This window comes from Nansenia antarctica (assembly GCF_963989245.1).
Source record: "Nansenia antarctica genome assembly, chromosome: 10".
NCBI lineage: Eukaryota > Metazoa > Chordata > Actinopteri > Argentiniformes > Microstomatidae > Nansenia > Nansenia antarctica.
In genome coordinates this window covers 32,142,522-32,165,378 of record NC_137680.1, presented here as the reverse complement: position 1 = coordinate 32,165,378, position 22,857 = coordinate 32,142,522, and the positions used below count along the sequence as shown (strand labels likewise).

General features: G+C 43.4%; 1 protein-coding gene across 1 annotated transcript in view; it reads right to left on the bottom strand.

The window, feature by feature from the left end:
• The window catches only part of rapgef5b (Rap guanine nucleotide exchange factor (GEF) 5b), a gene marked incomplete at both ends in the record, with an annotated part of 38,977 nt that extends 31,952 nt beyond the window's left edge, over positions 1-7,025 (bottom strand). The window contains 1 exon segment of the mRNA XM_080540312.1: positions 6,837-7,025. Within this exon segment, the coding sequence (XP_080396438.1) occupies positions 6,837-7,025 (189 nt within the window).
• Between the last annotated feature and the right edge of the window lie 15,832 nt (positions 7,026-22,857).

The following is a 22,857-nucleotide window of genomic DNA, read 5'->3' as shown; positions in this document are numbered from 1 at the left end:
AGCCCTCATAGATAGCCCTCAGGCACAGAGGACAAACACTAAACTGGTCATCTCTGTCTCTCTCTCTCTCTCTTTCTCTTTCTCTTTCTCTCTCTCTCTCTCTCTCTCTCTCTCTCTCTCTCTCTCTCTCTCTCTCTCTCTCTCTCTCTCTCTCTCTCTCTCTCTCTCTCTCTCTCTCTCTCTCTCCCTTTCTCCACCCACACGGAGAACAAAGTCGCTTATGCCTTTTCCCCATCGACTCGACTCTAGATCACGGGTGAAAGCCATTTAACCCACTAAGTCATCCCAAACAATGACCACCACGACAACATCGACATGATGGTCCTCCTTCTCATTGTACATCCTGTAATATACAGTAGCAGAACACAGAACACAATATACAGTAGCCAAGACATTTGACACAAGGACAGCATTGTGAATCTGAAATGCAGTAATCATGCAACCATTATGCAGGCTTGTACTGTGGCTTCTCAATGGAAATGTAATAAGCTGCTGAAATGTCTGTATAAGTACGGCGCTAACTTGATATCAACTGGACTGAACTATTTATCATTCAGCCAAACTGCTTTTGACTCTGTAGTTCTAATCCTAATTTGCTGCATTTTGCTCACCTTATTAGTCCCTCATATCTTGGTGACAATGATTGAACTATGTGTGCACCTTGCCACGTATAACTCGTCTTAACATGCTTATTGGGATCTGTTTTGTTATATCCATTACTTTAGGGAGCCATGCTCTCAGTGGATAGAATAGCTTGTCTGTTCTAGACTAGGCTAGTTAGTGAGTTGATGCACCGGTGGTTTTTCAAAATACCCTTTGTTTGGGAAAGAGCACCTAGGAGGGGATTGTCTATGTTTTTTGTTGTCTTCATTAGGTGTTAATTTGCTTGTTATACCTTTTATTTTTTATTTCTATTTCCCCTTTGTTTTTGTTTTTTTATTTTTTCATTTTCATTTTCATTTTCCTTTTATCTCTGGCTATCTTACCTGTGTATTCGCGAGGACCGCACAGCCTTACAGTGTTCTATGCTATTTCCTACACTGCCTTCATGTCATTCCATACAACCCCAAATTAAACAATGACTTCCATATCCATTAACTCTGGCAATTTGAGGGACCATTCAGTTAGATTGATCTCCTGGAATGTTAAATCTATGAATGGGCCAGTTAAACGTTCTAAGATTTTTTTCTCACCTTAAAAATGTGAAGGCCGATATCATGTTTCTACAGGAAACCCATTTAAAAACAGCGGATCAGATTAGACTACACAAACCCTGGATCAGTAGGTGTTTCATTCAAATTTCAATACAAGAGCCAGAGGGGTAGCAAAATTGGTGAACACAAGGATGTGGCACTCCCACATGTGCCATACATATATATGGTGTACTATAATTAATTACCCAGAAAATAACATATGAAAGGGGTTATTGAAATGAAATGTCCTCAAAGTTATATATGGAATGGGTAAATGAAAAAGAAACATGTCATGTCTGTTGAAATGTCATTTGTTTCTGTCTATGTTCTATACGAATTCCATTGGCAATGTATGGGTTAATGTGGGGAAGACACACTTTTGGAGGCACCTGTCCACACTGACGGAGGAGAAATTGAGGGATTGATCCGGGGAAATCAAGTTAGTTTATCCACGGAGATCACAGAGACTCTTTTTATCACCGTTGTCTGTGGATTACCTGGTCATCGCAAGGGTCGACCAAACCAGTTCTACTCCACGCTCATCGCTGTTCCACATCCCTGCAGACACAGGTCTCTGGCACTAAGACACACCTCCAGGAAATGGACAGAACAATCTCCTTCTTGTTCCTCAGAGAAGGAATGTTCTGTATCCCTACTGGAGAAGTACAGTTAGCACTGAAATGAGATGATGATGATGATGATGATGATGATGACAGTTGATTGGTAATAGAACCAGTGAGTCTACTTCTCTATTGTATTTATTGATTTATTTCAGTTTTATGTAACCTTTATTTAACCTGGGAGGGTCCCTTGCGATTAAAATCTCTTTTTCGAGGGAGAACCTGGCCAAGATAGCACACCAGTACAAATTGACAAAATTGGACGATAAAACATTTGACCGTTCCCTTGCATCAATTTGAAATTCTGTCAACATGTCAGTCGTCATTTGACCCTGCAGAATCTCTTTGTATCTATTAACTAATGTAATGGATGTCTATTGAATGTTGGAGAGTGCTGTGTCTGGTCTGGTGGGTTTTCAGTGGCTCTTAATGAGGAATGCCTGGTGATGCTCACAGGCTACTTCCTCAGCACACACACTCCACACCCATCCCTCAGACTCGCCTCTGTCCGTGCAATTAGGCAGCCAGACAGGCTAGAAGTGGCTGCAGTTTTCTGCTCTAATTGCCTATTGCACTGAGGCATCCTGGGACCTTCAGCAGCACATCAGGGCTTCCTGACACACTTAAACTGATCTGCACGCATGGTCACACACACACACACACACACAGACACACACACACAGACACACACGCACACGCACACAGACAGACACACGCACGTGCACACAGATAGACACACACGCACACAGACACGCGCACACAGACACACACGCACAGACACACACACACGCACACAGACACACACACACACACACACAGACACACACGCACACAGACAGACACACACGCACACAGACACACACGCACACAGACACACACGCACACACACACACACACACACACAGACACACACGCACACAGACAGACACACACACATACAGACACACACACGCGCACACACACACACGCACACGCAGACAGACACACACACACACACACACACACACACACTGGAATGTCCATCATTGAGCAGAGCAATTTTCCCAGCAAAAGACATTACACAGGGCTTATTTTGATTTGGTCAAACAGGACCTTTCATGGTAATGTGCCATGGGCCTCCTAGAGTCCTGAGATTCAGACCTCTGAGTCTTTGCCAACTGAAATTTAACAGAATAGAACATCATAACAACACATCATCTTATCCACACACACACACACACACACACACACACACACACACACACACACAAACTGTCTTGTGACAGGCTAAAGTGTGTTTCCTGGAACCAAACGCCACACTTTTAGTTGTGTGTGTGTGTGTGTGTGTGTGTGTGTGTGTGTTTGCTGATTCATTGTGCCTAAGCACCTACTACCTCTGGAGTCTCCCAGTCATTCATCAAACTAATGTTCATTTGTTTGTCTGTTTTTATTGCCTTGCTCATATTGTGTAATGGCCATCTGGGGATGAACTAAGGAGAGGTATTATCTTTCTACAGTGTGTACTGTACAGTACTGTTTGTCTTAGAAGCCTGAACATGCATGAAGTGCCTTGAATGTAAGTGAGAAAAGCGATGACAACGACAGCCCTCTGGATAGACAATACTTCTATAGACAGTACTTCTACTTCTTTCACCTGTTTACTAACAAGATCCATTTATTCTTGGCGCCACCTTAACCAGTCATTGTCACCAGGTCGTTACCCTAAGCTACATCCAATCTCTGCTTTATCACTGCTATTGAATAGTCTTAGTTTAAACACATGTTAAAGCCAATCACAAATTAGCTGCTTGAGAATAATAATAATAATAATAATAATAATAATAATAATAATAATAATAATAATAATAATGACTTTTTAGCGCTTTTCTAGACACTCAAAGACGCTTTACAAACTGAAAAGATCGAGTAGAAACCAAAAATAAATAAAGGAAAGTATAGGGGCCTAATTAAGGTAGTGCTGGGGACACATGGGAAGGGGAGGGGGAGAGGGTTAACTGGTGAAGGCAAGCTTGAAGAGGTGGGTTTTGAGGGCCTGTTTAAATGTTGGGAGGGTGTTGGCTTGTCTGATATGGTTGGGGAGGGTGTTCCAGAGGGACGGGGCTGCGGCAGAAAAGGCCCCATCACCCCAGGTCCGGAGCTTGGTCCTGGTGGTCTTGAGGGTGGTTTGGTCGTCAAACCTGAGGCAACGGGAGGGGGTGTGGAGGGGAACGAGGTCGGTAAGGTAGGAGGGGGCCAGTTTGTTGATGGCTTTGTAAGTGGTGAGTAGGAGAAGAGACGTGGCCGACCTCATCGTCGGCTCCGTGTGTTTCCCTTCCTGCCAGCTGTATCAGAACAGCTCACCAACAATGGCAGGAAGAGCTGATGCAAGTACCACAGGCCAGACCTGGCCCCTCACTCTGGCCACCACACCAAGACATTGTGTGGTTTTAGACATTGTGTGGTTTTAGGGTGGATTTTGAACGCACAAGGACTCTGACCTTTTCTCTGGACCAGGCCCTGTCCTTAATCCCCACAGTGAACTTTACCTCTCAGGACTTACAGGCTTTAGATATGATCTTGTGCAGTATATAGGTTGTTGTTTCAGTAAATGTCACATTCTCAGTGGTCAATAGCACTGTGTCGAGCTGGTGTCCTGAATAGGGTGGTGTCATGATAAGTTTCTTTGTTTCTCAAACCTTTTTTGTCCTTTCTCGTATGCTCTCGTTTGCTCACGTCTCCGTCTACTGTAGTGGAAAGGAGGACGTTACAAAATCAACCTAGTTCGTTATCTTCATGAAAGCATCCAGGTATTGGATCACCCAAAGTGATGCAGTTCCTAGAAATCCTCAGGGATATTTCAGCATAGGCTCTACTTACATTGAATTGTATACATAGGTGTTGAGTGTTGTAGGAAGGAAGCCTGTGAGCTAATGGCTGTAGATACATGGCTATGTTATGCAATAGCTGAACCAAATGTCTTTCAGAGCTTCGTGTACTTCTTTTAGAGAATAGTGAAACTGGTCTGAACGCATTTCAAATCTTAATGGAGCACATTTTGTATAAAGTCTTCTCCTTTTGAGTAGTGTTGCATTTTATAACTTTCTAGTCTAGTCTGTAATGTTCGTAGTTTTTAATGTCTTTTTCAGGGGAGCTGTGGACTTACGTATTGCTACTTTTAGCCTTAATGCTACTTCTAACACCGTTTTCATCTACGGCATTTACTGTACTATATATACTGAAGCAAATGTGGTTGCTAATGCTAAGCACTTTTCATTTGAGCCTGCCAGAACAAATCCATTTAAACACGTCTATGCTCTCCACACACTACTCTTCCAGGAAACACAAATTGAGATATGTGCAGATGTGTATTTATGTTACATCATCTTCTAGCCAATGGACTCACTTTAGAAGTTCAGCACTGAAGCAGAACTTACTTCTGGATAACAACCAGATACATTCGTGTTACGTTACTTTTGTGAACACATTTCTGAACACATTTCTGACCTTCTTCTCCCCCATTTTCTCTGACGCACGCTCGTCTTTGAGAGAGATTAAACCCGATACAGAGGATCCCTCCTGTCCATGTCTGCGTACGCCTGTGCCTGAGCCTGTGCTCTGTCAGGACTGACACCTTCAAGTGTTCCATACCGTACGTGTTTGAGCTGCCTCAGCCTCGCACAGAGAACGCAGACGACCTTTATAAATCAGCACGGTGCCTCTAGAAGCCAGCGGAGAGACAGAGAGAACGTTTACAGGCTGGGGGGTCAGCAGTTCTGTTTGACTGGACATGACCCATACACAGGACTGACGGACAGCGTTTACTCTACAGTATTTATGTTGGGAGGAATCCAGTGGTACTTGTAGGTCACCCTCCACACTTCACACAGGAACACTGTGTCCCAGGCACTCTCTCCCTCATTAAAAGCATACATTTTTACTCTAAAGGAGTCCATTTGGGGTTTTTCGGTGGACACTTGTGACCTCAGAGGCCAACCTGTCCCCAGCGCAGCACAGCAGCTGCAGAGGCAGGATCAATAATTCATTCAAGGGAAAAGGCCAAGCCTGCCTTTTGACCTATCAGAGAAAGACCTGAGCACAGTTCAATGTTCTATGGGAGATCCACACACACAGTGGCCCATCACTACAGCATACATTACGGTACAGTATGTCCTAGAGCTAGACTTGCTATCTTATACTATATGTGGGTGTAAGAGAAAATATGACTAATTGGGTTGGATATACAAATGTGATACACAATCAGAGTCTGAAATAGAGCCTTGTTGATGTGCACCCTGGGATAAGGCCACAGACAACCATTACGTCTTGTGCAGCAAGGAAGCATCAAAGAAGACTACAAATGACCTCATTCAAATGGTTTCTTACGTTCTCTCTTACCTTCAAACATATTTTTGCAAACGTTTCAGACTATGTATAACGTTCGTCTGATGAATACTGTGCATAATCTGCCCAGAGTTTGTAATAGCAAACAATGGAATATCATGATTCAATCAATCAAGTGTGGCCAACCTTATATCACCTATATACGTATATGGTATATGTATATATCACCTATATATATGCGATTTAGCTGACGCTTTTATCCAAGGCGACTACCATTGCAGTGAGTGCATACATTTTTATCGTTATATATGGTCCCACTGGGAATCGAACCCACAACCTCAGCATTGTAAGCACCATGCTCTACAAATTATTATTTTCTTTTTTTACAGCATAATATTCCATTTAGCTGATGCTTTTATTCAAAAAGTCACTTACATTGCAGTGAGTGTATACATTCTTCAGTATATATGGTCCCAGCGTGAACCGAACCCACAACCCAAGCGTTGTTAGCTCCGCGCTGTACTGATTGAGCCACAGAGGACCACACACCACACACCACATCAAGAGATGCTCTCAATCGACTATTGCTTTTACTGCATATCACATACGATCACATAGACTATCACATGGACTATCACATAGCCCGCCACTAACACACCCTGCTCAGGGCACAGTATGATGTGTGTACGTCCGGCCATCTCACCTCGGCTGTCTTCTCTGGGGCCCTGCTGCTGTTGTGGCTGTGGAGGAAGCGGCAGCCGTCCTTGGCCAGCCTGTGGACCACCTCCAGCCTGGACCGGTCCTCCTTGTTGTCGTGTACGGCACAAACGCCCCCCGGCTGCAGCGCAGGGGACACGGAGAACATGTACCGCAGGCCGCAGTCCCACGACATGGCCAGAGAAGGACCAGCAGCCTTTAGGCTGTACGACCAGGACACCGCTCCCTGCACTCCACTTCTACAGGACACTGACGATGTGTGTGTGAGCAGGCAGGCAGCTCGATGAGGAGAGTGTGTGTGTGTGTGTGTGTGTGTGTGTGCACAGGTGAGTTACAGCCTCCTCTCTCTCACTGAGCCAAAGTGAATGCCTGTTGCAGTACACCTCCAGCGGGCTCTGTCTTTGGGCTACACAGATAGCTCCGGCGTGAGAGCAAGGACTCCAGGTGTCCCTGTGTGTTTAGCTCCAGATAAAGAGTGAGAGGCTGCACTCCCTTGCTCCCTCCTTCCCTTCCCTTCCCTTCCCTTCCCTTCCACCGCTGGGGAGGGGAGTGAGCCGGGAACATGGAGGGATCAGGAAACATCTGGCAGTGCGACGCCAGCCCTGCAGAGGAAGTTTCACAATCTCCTGAAAGCAGGGGAAAGAGAGAGCCGGGCCAGGCTGGTAAGCACAGGGAGGTCAGACAGGCTGGGGGCCCAAGGGGGCCTAGGAACCCCCTGAGAATACACAGAGAGGCAGAAACTCAGTTTTCCCTCCAGCCATCCTCCCTGTTCTGTTATTGAATAGGTGGAATAGAGAGTTTTGAGTGCACAAGGTGACATTCAATGTCCTTTTAGCAAATACTGTGCTCATAATTTATAATAATTTAATTTTAATAATTTTGCCATTTAGCAGACGCTTTTATCCAAAGCGACTTACAATTACGAATTACAGGGACATTCCCCCTGGAGTAACTGAGGGCTAAGTGCCTTACCCAAGGGCACACTAGTAGTGGTGTGGCTTCAGGCGGGATTTGAACTCACAACCTTCCGATCCCAAGTCCAACTCACTATCCACTAGCTAGACCACCACTACCCCTCATACTGTTCCTGATCAGGATAGATGTGATAGGGGTCATGTGTGTTAAGCCATTTTCACACATAGTTCCCTGTAAATGACATGGAATCCCGCCAGTGATTTTCGCTGTTCACACCTGAGCAGAATGCCCTAAGGTTCCCGTGTTGTGCCTTTCAAACATGTCAATGGCATTCCCGGGTTTGCACGAGCTACTTGAATCACGCGTTCAACCGGATGCAGAACTGGAACGTAGTAGACTTCCACATTTAATTAATGTTGCACTACTAGACGATATTGGCAACACTGTCTGTTGGTTCTGTTGTGTTTTTGTACTCTGTTAAACGGACTCAGTTTTCGCTGTGGGTTCGCAAACCAGGTCACGGCTGTTGTTTTGGTTTGGTAATGACGTAGCCTATATTCCTGACTCTGAGTTTTACAGATAGTGAAGGCATTATAGCAGGGATAGATGGTTTTGTTGCTGCTCCATGTGAGTTTTTGTCATCGTTGCACTAAAGATCAGCTTCTGAAAAAGCTGATGTCGTATAGGTATAATGACATAAGGATGTTTTCAATCATAGGAAACCATTTTTCTACAGAACACCATTTCCTCTGTAATGCACTTCGTTCAGTTGAATATGTTATTTTCCTGACTGAAAACATAATTAAAGGATGGCTTCCCTCAGCGGTCCTATCCTCAGTAATCCACTTTCATCATAATAGAGATTCCCTAAAGAAGGCCAGGCAGTTACCTACTGTATTATGCATTTGTCATAACAGTCTATTGTTTGGGCTCAGCATTTAGTTTTTCTCTCTGTTGCACAATCAGAGAAAACCTTGCATACTTCCTTCAAAGATCTTGCAAACACATTTTGAAAGATGAACATAAATAATGTACATTTTTCATTTTTCAAATGATGTATCATACATTTTCACAGGCATGTAATGGGTGGGAACAATAGCTGGTAAACTCCACTACCAAATCAGTGGGGTTGTCAGCTAACCCCCAGAAACAAACTTGCTGGGCTGATATGTTTACATTTCTAATAATAATAATAATAATAATAATAATAATAATAATAATAATAATAATTAATTAATATAATCATTAATAAAGATTCATGATGGCTTCAGTTCCAGTCGACAGAGAAAACAAAATGGCAATATTTATAAGGAAACAATAAGGCAAGATACAACTGACAATACAATAATAGAATAGTAAAGAAATAAGAATGTTGTGTCCATGTGTATGCATTTATCATTATAGTCCATAATGCATCTAGTGGGACTTTGGTGTTCCTGAACTGATGTCCCACTAGATGAATGATGGACTATATGATGGTCATTTAATGAATACCATTTTTTCCATTGCCATTTTGTTTTCTCTTGCTGCTGCAATGTCGACTGAAACTGAAGTCATAAGAATGTTACTCTCTTGTACTTGTATAATGGGATGTAATAAACATTTGGCACACATGGCAATACAAAATCATGAATCTTTAGTTATTATTATTATTATTATTATTATTTAGCAATTTAAACATCAACCCTGCAAGTTTGTTTCCTGAGTGTTAGCTGACAACCCCACTGACAGATGACAGGTAGATAATGACAAGTAGTGTAATGGGGGAGGAGTTAACCAGCTATTGTTCCCACTCATTACCTGCCTGTGAAAAGTGTCTGGGAAAACTTTCTCAGTTTGTTGATTTGGGGGGTATCAACATTCAAATATGCATACCTTTTTCAACTTGTTTCAGATTTCAATGTATGACACATCATTTGAAATCGTACAATCTGGCCTTTCATAATCTGGAAAACCTTGCCCTACTTGCGGACAAAGGCTCTGATGTTTATCACATATGTTGTTGCTTTTTGTCCCAACCGAGCACTCAATTATTCCCTGGTACCAGCATTGCCTATTATTGCCCTAAATAATCCCACCACCAACATACTGTACAAGCCAGAGACAGATGTGAATTACTGTTCAGGTGCTCTCTCATTCCACAGCCTAAACTATTTCAGAGATTGTCCCTTATTCATACCCCTAGCCCACCACCATACAAACAGATTCAACTGTTGACAAGACATGGCCACAGCTAGTGGAGGCCATGGAGAGACGAATGCACCATGATGAGTGAACATAGGTTGGTGAAGTAGCTGCAACACTGCATCCCCATATTGATTCACAAAACACTGTTGGATACCAACATCTCCCAATAACCTTTCCCATGCTCTCCTCCTGCTTCCTCTTAATCTTACAGAATGGAAATTCAGCGTTACAGTATTTCTTAAAACAAAGCCCCAGTTGACTATCCTTTCTTCCTGTGCCTAGATGCACCTCCAGTATTTACATGATGGACTCTCAGATTCTTGACTTGTCATCATGTCAGACATTTATTGCTCAAATGAAGCTAGTCTGGAGCCTAGGTCATTATAGACTGACACGCACATACTGTATGTGCAAGACCAGGGCAAAACAAGGCCATTACTTCTTTGTATGAGCGGTTTATCTATCACTCTTATCTCTTTTTCCACTGTCAGCAAAGTGCTGCTTGACTGGGTCTTAGCAAAGCCCTTCAACTCTGCTGGTGAAACAGCTGAGGCAGCCAAAAGCTAAATGAGAAATGTCCCTCTTCCTCTGAGTATGGGAAGGAGCTGCCTGCTCCACCACAGTGTGAGGTAGAGTCCCGTCAGGAAGGAGCTGCCTGCTCCTCCTCAGTGTGAGGTAGAGTCCCGTCAGGACAGCTGCCTGCTCCTCCTCAGTGTGAGGTAGAGTCCCGTCAGGACAGCTGCCTGCTCCTCCTCAGTGTGAGGTAGAGTCCCGTCAGCTGCCTGCTCCTCCTCAGTGTGAGGTAGAGTCCCGTCAGGAAGGAGCTGCCTGCTCCTCCTCAGTGTGAGGTAGAGTCCCGTCAGCTGCCTGCTCCTCCGCAGTGTGAGGTAGAGTCCCGTCAGGAAGGAGCTGCCTGCTCCTCCTCAGTGTGAGGTAGAGTCCCGTCAGCTGCCTGCTCCACCACAGTGTGAGGTAGAGTCCCGTCAGGACAGCTGCCTGCTCCTCCTCAGTGTGAGGTAGAGTCCTGTCAGGAAGGAGCTGCCTGCTCCTCCTCAGTGTGAGGTAGAGTCCCGTCAGAAGGAGCTGCCTGCTCCTCCTCAGTGTGAGGTAGAGTCCCGTCAGGAAGGAGCTGCCTGCTCCTCCTCAGTGTGAGGTAGAGTCCCGTCAGGACAACTGCCTGCTCCTCCACAGTGTGAGGTAGAGTCCCGTCAGGACAGCTGCCTGCTCCTCCTCAGTGTGAGGTAGAGTCCCGTCAGCTGCCTGCTCCTCCTCAGTGTGAGGTAGAGTCCCGTCAGGACAGCTGCCTGCTCCTCCTCAGTGTGAGGTAGAGTCCCGTCAGGAAGGAGCTGCCTGCTCCTCCTCAGTGTGAGGTAGAGTCCCGTCAGAAAGGAGCTGCCTGCTCCTCCTCAGTGTGAGGTAGAGTCCCGTCAGGAGCTGCCTGCGCCTCCACAGTGTGAGGTAGAGTCCCGTCAGGACAGCTGCCTGCTCCTCCACAGTGTGAGGTAGAGTCCCGTCAGGACAGCTGCCTGCTCCTCCTCAGTGTGAGGTAGAGTCCCGTCAGGTCAGCTGCCTGCTCCTCCTCAGTGTGAGGTAGAGTCCCGTCAGAAGGAGCTGCCTGCTCCTCCTCAGTGTGAGGTAGAGTCCCGTCAGGACAGCTGCCTGCTCCACCACAGTGTGAGGTAGAGTCCCGTCAGGATAAGCCTTTGTTCTTTCACAGCCATGAGACATTGGCAGGTGTCCTCCTGTTATCTCTCTCTCCCTGAGAAGCCACAACTTCCACAAAAAAGCCTTTTCTACCACAACTAACCACTATAGTGCATGGCACAATTATCTATATTCTCTTTACTTCAAGAAAAAAAAGCACTGGCTCGATACTAGAGTAGTGTTTACCATCTCCATTTATGGGCGGAGTTAACGGTAGCGCATTGATTGTGTATTACAGTTTTTCTCATTTGCTTAAACACATTTGTGACAGGATCTTTTTTTCATTTTTTATTTTTTCCCCCCAGATTATTAAAATGCAGATTGTAAGCATTCAAATGACGTGTCATACATTGAAAATAGTTGAAGAAGATATGCTTATTTGAATGTTTGTACCCCTCATACCAAATATTGGAGAAACTTTCTCTGTGGATAAAGTCCTTGATGGCAGCAGTCTTGTCAACAAACAGACATTTTGTGCACATGGCTATTTATGTGGGTCGGGAGTACCGAACTGGACATGCCCCCTCAAAAATAGTACCCCCACGCAAGTTTGCTAGCAAACTGTAGGTAATTAGTGAATGTAAAACTATTGGTTATGATATTGAGTGAGTTCTTCATCACTTACATTTTTGTCAAATGCAAAGAACCCGGAAGACACATTTTTCACAACAAGACTTGTTTTGCTCGATAGAGATTCCCGACATGTGGACCTTTTCACCAAGCCGTGACACATCCATTATACAATCTGAGCTCTGTCAACGGACCTTGTGCTTTTGTCCTTTGAAAATCTCCAGTGCGCAAAAGTATAGCCCCAACCTTAGCCGCCGGTCTCTGGACTCACCGTCCCAAGTGCCTCACAAATGGCTCATACTTTGAAAAACGAATTGCTAATGAGGTAGACTATTAGACTATAATGAGGTAGACTATTAGACTATAATGAGGTAGACTGTTAGGCTAGGGTTCACAATATTTATTTGTCAAATGATGTGTTGCAATGTTACTTTGCACTGGTCCCAAGTGGCTCGCCAGTTCGCATATTGAGACAATGTCCAGGCAAAATATTCCAGCAAGTCAAAGCATGTCTACAAGTGGATAACTAACAACTTTAAACTGACTTTCCTACTGTCACCATCCGTCTTGTTTACTTGCACTCCCCTTTCACTGACAAACAGCAGCTGTCTTTGGTGGTCATTGCATATATCCCTGAGTATTGCATATTTGAATCAATTTGGGTGGGGCACGTCCGATGAATTAGCCTACACCACAGAGATACAGCAAGTTATATCTGTTTCAAATCATAGGTTAACATAACATAACAGTTACATAATTTTCACAATTTCTGATTTGCTGGCTCAATGGGTTAGGGTTAGGTTAGGGTTAGGCCCCTGGCTGGGAGGTTTCACTGGGCCTTGCCAGGCCAGCGGGCACGTCGTATAGTCAAGCCTGGTATAGTCAAGCCTGGTATAGTCAATCCTGGTATAGTCAAGCCTGGTATTGTCAAGCCTGGTATAGTCAAGCCTGGTATAGTCAAGCCTGGTATAGTCAAGCCTGGTATTGTCAAGCCTGGTATAGTCAAGCCTGGTATAGTCAAGCCTGGTATAGTCAAGCCTGGTATAGTCAAGCCTGGTATAGTCAAGCCGGGTATAGTCAAGCCTGGTATTGTCAAGCCGGGTATAGTAAAAGCACCTGCAGAGAGATGTGGGAGGAATACATCTGCAAACGTTATTAGAGTTGCCTAGATGAGCGTCGAGGGCCCAAGGAGATGAATATATATTTTGATTTTATGTTTCATGTTCAAGTTGCAATAGTAAAAGTAGTAAAGACTCCTTAGACTGCTACAGGAGTAGTCTTGGGCACTTCTTAATTTACCAGTGTTCGCAAGTGGTTTTATGGCGGCTTTTAAACATCTTCACCTAGTTCTTGCACCCCCAAGTCAAAAAAGTCAAAATATGTGTACTTCTCTATCTGTTCTAGGCAGATCAGCTCCTCCTGAAGAGGGCAATTCCTCAGTGGTTATAGGACAATAAGGGCCAATCCCAATTCACCCCTACGGCTTCGTTTTGCGCGTTCACGTTTAGGGTAGGGGTGTCCCAATTCATATTTCATCTAGGGGTAAGGGGGAGGGCTAACTACGGCTTCGTTTCGAGCGATTTCAGGACCAGACTAGCTTCGAAGCCATACTCCTTGATTTCAGCATGCATTGCGAATCATCTACAGAAAAGTTATGTCGCTCTATTCAATGCGGAAATGTCATTACTTTCTCTGTAATTACTTATTAATAAAGATTTGAAAAAGTATAATAACCATCTTATTATCTTAGTTTAATGTCATTACAATGCATTATAGACCTTTTCTTTATAACAAGCATAAAAAAAAATCGCTTTTATGTCGAGGTGCTGTGTCTAACGTTACAGGCTGATTTGTGGACAGTCGCGCATATGACATATTTCCAGTGGCGGGCGGTGCATTTCACACCTAGGCCTTCAGTGATGTCCTACCTGAATTATTCCACCTCTTAATACCATCATTATGACACGCCATGGCTCTAGAAACTATACATTTAGACAGAAACGCAGTCTAACCGGGCGTTGCCATTGTTATTATAGCGGCACCTAGTCTGGGTGTATTCAATTCATTGCATGAAAACGAAAGCGTCAGTTATTTCCCGAACTTTGCGGTCTGTCGATCTCGATAGGAGAACCGTATCGAGGTTCCATTTAAGGCCGGTTATCTTCCTCGTGTTCATACGGTCACGGGGGTGTGTCGTTTTCCATGGTAGCAGCCCGGGAAGTGGTTAAAAGATCGCATTGAAGCCCCACTTACTCACACAGCTGAGCCAGTGCACCGCACCACACCTCGATACACACCGCACCACACCGCACCACACCTCGATAACAAAATCGAAGAAAACTTAAACAAACCACGTGACCTTTGGAAGCTACTTAATAGCCAACTAGGTTGCAGTCAAAAACTCAAAACCAGGTCTACAAACATCAGCATAAAATCTGGAGATTCTCTCCTTACAGACAAGCTGGATGTGGTTAAGTGCTTAAACACTTTCTTTACAACCATAGCCACTAAATTAGTTAACAATCTACCACCCCACTCAGGGCGTTATGGTGTAGAGCACATCCGTGCGTTCTACAATAAACTGGGTGTACGCAAAGATGATTTTAAACTCTCCATGGTGTCAAACGATGAGGTGTTTAAAAAGCTGGGCGCTCTACACTCAGAAAAGGCCACGGGCCATGACAATATTCCAGCCAGATTTCTAAAAGACTCAGCTGCCTCCATTACCCCAATCATCACCCACATAATAAACCTCTCCATCAAACAGGGACACGTCCCCCTTGACTTTAAAATAGCAAGGGTAACCCCACTGTATAAAAAAGGAAGCAAATTAGACCCAGGCAACTACCGACCTGTTTCTATTCTTAATTCCATCTCGAAACTTATGGAAAAAATAGTTTATGAACAGGTTGATAGGTACCTTACCGAAAAAAATCTGATGTATGAATTTCAATCAGGATTCAGAACATCCCATTCCACTGACACATGCCTTCTCTATTTGAACGACCACATCAACCATGAGGTGGACTCGGGCAAGTACTGCGGCATGGTCATGCTGGACCTCCAGAAGGCCTTCGACACAGTAGATCACCACATATTGTTAGATAAACTGAAAGCAATTGGGTTCGATAGAACATCGGTGAGCTGGATGCAATCCTACTTAGAGGGGAGGGAACAGGTGGTTAGTGTGAACGGAACACTGTCCCCCCCCCTCCCAGTGACCTGCGGCGTTCCTCAAGGAAGCATATTGGGACCTTTACTGTTCCTAATATATGTGAATGACATGTCATCAGCATGTGATAGCAATTTGTTCCTGTTCGCGGATGACTCGGCTCTGCTGGTCTCTGACAGGGACATATTGCAGGTGGAAAAAGCGCTAAGCACTGAACTGAGTAGAATCTGCATCTGGCTAGCTGACAATAAACTATCAATACACCTAGGTAAAACTGAAACCATCCTATACGGATCCCCATCTAAACTCAGAAAGGCTGAAAATTTTAAAATAAAAGTGGGTAACATTAATATCACAAGAAAAGAGGATATTACATACCTGGGCTCCATCTTAGAGGCAAATCTTTCCGGAGATAAAATGGCAGCAAAAGTAATCAAAAAAGTGAACCATAGAACTAGATTCTTGTACAGGATATCCTCACTTGTCAGTAAAAACACACTGAGGACCCTATCAGGAGCTCTCATTCAATGTCACTTCGACTATGCCGTAACATCATGGTACTATAGAACCACAAAGGCCCATAAAACAAGACTCCAGACAGCCCAAAATAAACTGGTTAGGCTTCTGCTAGGCCTCAACCCTAGGACACATCTAACCGCTGCTCATTTTTTGAGCCTTGATTGGCTACGAGTAGTTGACAGAGTGCAGCAGCTTGCACTGGGCCTGGTCTTCAAGATACGCTACACCACAAAGACACCCAAGTACCTGTCAACATACTTCCAAAAAGTGAACAACGTCCACACATACAACACCAGAGGAAGCTCCACGAACCACGTTCAACCGCGTTGCACCACAAACAAGGGGTTAAACTCGTTTGCAAACTATGCAGTAAAAATATGGAACGCCCTTCCTATAATCTTAAAGGAGTGCAAAACACTGCCCACCTTCAAAACCACTCTCAAAAACATTTACAGGAGGCTGCAATCCGTAACTGGACCCTCTAAATCAAAAATCAGATTAAAAGACCCGAACTACCCACTGTACATACTTTGTGTTTTGTCCCCCGCCCCCACCTGTGGTGTATGTCCCCACCTGTCCTACCCGCTGTACATACCTTATGTTTTGTTGTATTGTTCTTCCCATGATGGATGTATGTTTATCTTGTAGATAGTAATAGTTATTTGTCTGTATTATCTTGTAGATAGTACTAGTTTTTTTTTGTCTGTCTTACATGTAACGATGAATTGAGAATCAAGGACCCCAATTGAAATAAGCCAGTGGCTTTCTTGGGTTTTTATCCTTTTAGGTGACCTTGTATGTAATATGTACTTTCATGTACCTACTTCTGCAAATCTTCTAATAAAGTTTTCAATCAATCAATCAAAACACCACACACTCTATCTACGAACCCCAGGGTCGCTCCGTATATCTACATCTCTTGCAGAAAACATTAAATGCTTTGTACTCACCAAAACAACTGATTATTTGAACACAAAATCCATCCTCCTTTCTTTCCTCAAGAAGACTTCAATGGCTTGTAGAACAACAGCTTCCATCTACACAAATTAGCGAGATCAAGTTCAGTGTGTTAGCTCCGCCTCCCAATAGTTTGTATCCAATCAAAAGACGTGCAGGTGCTGATCAGGTGCTCCGCCATCCAGAAGGCCCCTTCGTCGGATTTGCTTGGATTTGCTCGCCAACTCGAGATCTGACCACGGTACGCCACAGCTCTTTTCTCGCTCACTTTAAATTACAATCTGTACTCGCGCCACTGTTGAATCTGCAGGCGGGCAGATTTCTTGGTACCCTGGCAACACATTATGGCTGAAATTGATTGGATAAAAGCTAAAGGCCAGCCCTCCAATGAAGCAGCGCAACCAAGAGGAAAGCTATGAAATGAAGAGAATAGACTACGGGAATAATTTAATACATATTTGTAGAAAAAATATATACAAATTAAATGTATATTCTGATGATGTTTAGGCCAGCAGAGAAGGCCTTGCTGGCCCTGACGGACCACCACTGCATATTTCCATGTCTAATGTCTGATGTACTAATGTCATTTTTATGCATTATAGACCGTTTCTTTACAACAAGCATAACAAAAAAATCACTGTTATGCCTGATCACTTCCATTAGACTACTAAAGCAGAACACCGGAGCACTCATATCTGCGCGTTTGTCACAGGGTTCCGTCAGTCCAATGGAATCGTCAAGCACAGCCTTCCCCATAGAAATACATCGGTGCTCGATTAACATTTCAGAGATGTAAGAGTGTCAGGTGCACTATGAATACAAATGCACCCAATACATCATATACAGTACAGGCCAAAAGTTTGGACACACCTCATTCAATGCGTTTCCTTTATTTTCATGACTATTTACATTGTAGATTCTCACTGAAGGCATCAAAACTATGAATGAACACATATGGAATTATGTACTTAACAAAAAAGAAATAACTCTAAATATGTCTTATATTTTAGATTCCTCAAAGTAGCCACCCTTTGCTTTTTTGATAGCGCTGCAAACCCTTGGTGTTCTCTCAATGAGCTTCATGAGGTAGTCACCTGAAATGGTTTTCACTTCACAGGTCTGCCTTGTCAGGGTTCATTAGTGGAATTTCTTGCCTTATTAATGGGGTTGGGACCATCAGTTGTGTTGTGCAGAAGTCAGGTTGATAAACAGCTGACAGCCCTATTGGACAACTGTTAGAATTCATATTATGGCAAGAACCAATCAGCTAAGTAAAGAGAAACGAGTGGCCATCATTACTTTAAGAATTGAATGTCAGTCAGTCCGGAAAATTGCAAAAACTTTGAATGTGTCCCCAAGTGCAGTCGCAAAAACCATCAAGCGCTACAACGTAACTGGCTCACATGAGGACCGCCCCAGGAAAGGATAAGTTCATCCTAGTCACCAGCCTCAGAAATCGCAGGTTAACAGCAGCTCAGATTAGAGACCAGATGAATGCCACACAGAGTTCTAGCAGCAGACACATCTCTAGAACAACTGTTAAGAGGAGACTGCGCGAATCAGGCCTTCATGGTCAAATAGCTGCTAGGAAACCACTGCTAAGGAGAGGCAACAAGCAGAAGAGATTTGTTTGGGCCAAGAAACACAAGGAATGGACATTAGACCAGTGGAAATCTGTGCTTTGGTCTGATGAGTCCAAATTTGAGATCTTTGGTTCCAACCGCTGTGTCTTTGTGCGACGCAGAAAAGGTGAACGGATGGATTCTACATGCCTGGTTCCCACCGTGTAGCATGGAGGAGGAGGTGTGATGGTGTGGGGGTGCTTTGCTGGTGACACTGTTGGGGATTTATTCAAAATTGAAGGCATACTGAACCAGCATGGCTACCACAGCATCTTGCAGCGACATGCCATCCCATCCGGTTTGCGTTTAGTTGGACCATCATTTATTTTTCAACAGGACAATGACCCCAAACACACATCCAGGCTGTGTAAGGGCTATTTGACCAAGAAGGAGAGTGATGGAGTGCTGCGCCAGATGACCTGGGGCCGTATTACAGAAACTTCCTATCTTAAGTCCTAAGTTAAGATAGGAAAGTAGAAGATAGGATTTATCTCAATTTGGTATTACAGAAGCGAATCCTAACTAACTTTAGGAATCCTATCTTATTTACTTCATCCTATCTTATCTCATCCTAAATATTAAATCCAACGTCGGTTATCAACGTTTATGTCTGTTACCTAGCAACAAATGGTACTTCCATCTCGCGCAGCTCCTTTGTAAGGTAGCCTATACTTTGTAACGTATTGTAACGTTCCTCCCTATATTGTAAACAATAATATCTTATCTTATAATTATCTTATAATGGATCAGAAACAACAACGGGCAATAAACTTCAAGACATTATTATTATTATTATTATTATTATTATTATTCAAACTTCCTAAACATTTTGATACATATTATGTCTGTGTACATTAAAAACTGTAGTCGTCATCACAAGTTAGAAAATGATATTGGGCCCCCAAATCAGTTTACAACTTGTTGTAATTATATTACGATGTTTCTGTCAGTAAAGGTATGCAAGCAATGCAGGGTGCGTTCGTACATTCGCTCAGAGCGCGGAGCGCACACTGGGTTCAACCTCCCGTAATTTGATTGGACAAGAGGCATTCCATGAGTGCTGATCAGATTTCCAGGGCGAATTTACGAACGCAGCCGTAATATAGCTAGCGAACAGAAAACGGAAAGAAACGTCAGATCAGATATATAAACGGGTTATTTTGATGAACTGGACACATTTTGGGAATATATATGGTTACTTTCTCGCCTGAAAACATATTAAAACTTCATAAAATGACATGTTAACACTTGTAGAGGCAAAAGTACAGATTTTAGCCAATGGAGGTTTAAAATTGAGGATTTAAATTGCCCGCTGCTAGCCGGTGCGAAATGCATTCTGGGAAAAAGTGCTAAGCATCTCTGGGAACTCCTTCAAGACTGTTGGAAAAGCATTTCAGGTGAAGCTCATCAAGAGAATGCCAAGAGTGTGCAAAGCAGTAATCAGAGCAAAGTGTGGCTACTTTGAAGAAACTAGAATATAAGACATGTTTTCAGTTATTTCACACTTTTTTGTTAAGTACATAATTCCACATGTGTTCATTCATAGTTTTGATGCCTTCAGTGAGAATCTACAACAGGGGTCGGCAATTAAGTTTGGCTTCGGGCCCAAAACAAATTAGCCACTAGATAGCGGACCCGAACCTAATCAAAGGCTAATTTAAGTAATTGATTGTTTAAAAATGTGACACGTTCTAATGCTTTGACTTTTCTTTCGAGAGATGTACACATCGCTAGTCAACTAACACAGCTTGTTTTGTGAGCCTGCTAACAATGTAAAGTAGTGTTCTGATAGGTTTGAATAATGTTTTCATAAATGTTTAATGTTGTGAATATGTTTGTTGAAGAGTACATTTTGAAGAGTACATGAACTCTATACATTTCTGTTCTATTCTGAGAATTCAACTGTGTGCTTCTTAAGCACAACTATACAAGGCCCCTTTCCACTCCTTATCTTCTATCCCAGCCTGGGTAGTTTCCCTTCCTGACATTGTGTTGTCAGAGGGGCCCTGTCGTAAATCTGATTTTGCTAAACGCTGTACTTGTCCATGAAACCCCCTCCTCCTATCCATTTGTGTTACATGTGTGTCTTTCTGTTAAGAATAAAAGACCTGCTCGAGGGAGAAAAGATTAGTCTGAATCCGGAGTCTCTACGGGAGACTTCGCATTCATTCTCCTTGCAAGAAAATAATAATCATGATGAATTCCGTGTCTCTTTGTTGTTTAAAGTCTACTACGGTCTGTTTGAACTAGCGATGGGTTAGCATGGCCTGCTTTACAACCAGGCTGACCAGAATATAGCATTTAACCCTATTAGAACCGAACATGTTCTTAACTAGGTAGCAGTCCAATCCATTACGTTGCAGTATTTTGGCTTGACTAGCGAGTTTGTGTTGTGATTCTCAACAACGTTGAAACGTAGTTTCACCCTTTTCCATATTTTTGAATAATAAATGTGTGGACTGACGATGTAGCGCAGCATAACGTATTCGAATAATTATTTAACATACTTTTATTCTGATAATTATTCCCCCCTCCTCCTAGACGGATTGGATTGGTTGTTTGCGTGTCGGGTGAAGTTAGCTAAACATTTAACCTGCTAGCTAGCAAGAGAAACGTAATGTCACTCTCCAAAGGTCTAAAGAGGAAAGTTGAGGTGAAAACAGGGCATTTAAAGAGGAATGGACAGCGAACTATACGTTCATCCTACCTGGTTTTATCAATGCAAAGCCGTTGTGAGACTCAAATTTTCCGTGCTCACAATGTTCCCTTTCTATACATGCGAGTCGTCCTTTTCGTCAATGAATGTGATAAAGACGCACGAGAGGAATCGATTGATGCATAAAAACCTTGAGAACTGCCGGATTAAAGTGACGTCCATATCACCAGATATCAAGCAAATACTGACCGATGGGAGATGCCACTTTTCACATTAAGTGAGTACCAAGCCTGTTGTTATTGTATTTAATAACCTAATTGTATTTTGTATATTTTGAATGAATGGCTCATTGTAATTATTATGCCTAATAGCGTGTTTGCTCTGTCGTTTCAGGAGCATAGGCCTACCACCACCATCGCATGATCAAGCGGATTCTGTTTTTCTTTTCTTTCTTTTTTTTGACGATTTTGTTGTCAATGTTTTTCAGAAAATTAAACAGAATTTGCTTAGTTACTGTTCATATGTGTGTTGCAGTCACATATACGTAAACATCACGTTTGAATGATTTACTGAGCTGGTGTTATTTTTTTCAAACCACACACCGCATGTCGGCTATTTCAGCACTACGCGTTGTCCACCTGCCTATGATTCACTATGAGGGGTTCAGCGTCAGTGCGCTTCGGTGCACCCCGCTGCCTGATTTTATGTCCCTGTGTCATTCACTCTCAACATGGATAAAAGTACAATAAGCATTATTCAGGTGGAGGTAGATCCTCTATTCGGACAGTATAGGCGCGGTGTGGGACTGTCGGTCCGATATTGTAAAAAAAAAAAAAAAAAAAAAAAAAAAAAGAGTGGATTCTCAAAATAATCTGCTGGGCCAAATATTATTGGTGATGGGCCAGCAATGGCCCGCGGGCCCCCTATTGCCGACCCCTGATCTACAAAGTAAATAGTCATGAAAATAAAGGAAACGCATTGAATGAGAAGGTGTGTCCAAACTTTTGGCCTGTACTGTACCTAGATGTAGAGGAGAGGAGGCAGATCTTCTATCAGTTGAGTAGGAAGAGAGGTGATTTAGGGAGCGTTCGTAAACGCATTCATACATGGCAGTGGCGGCTGGCCGATAGAGGGCCCTGGGGCGCCGCCCCCACCTTCACTTCCTAGTTCCCCACCTTCACTTCCTAGTTGCGATTTGTAAAAGTTTAAAAAATAAATAAACATTGTTTATTCACAAAATGCGGCTGATATTCTGTCGGCGCCTATCAGCATTCATTAAAAATCCTCCAATACAATAAACATTTGATCTGTGTGTGTGTGTAAAATTCACTGTTAAAATACATAGGGGGAGGAGTCGGGTCGCCGATCGAATGCAAGTCTATGCCAGGCCAAATACTTTTCGCTAACACGTGAGCTGTAGCAGCGCTCCAATTGGCTGTGTCTATTTCTCGTCCGGGGCGCAAAAAGTTGCGTCCTGAATATCCGGTTGTATTGCAGACAATGCATTATGCTGAGGACTTCCGACTTCCGGTTTTCCGGACTTCCGGGCTTCCGGAGTATTTTAAATGAACATTCGTAATGTCTCTCTGATGTTCATGGTCAATTAAATCAGCCTATTTTGTGCAACTAATAATGTTCCCGCTAATGGGTTAACCGAGCAGCCTCGCACCTAACGTGCAAGCACCTAGCTTCGAACTATTCATAG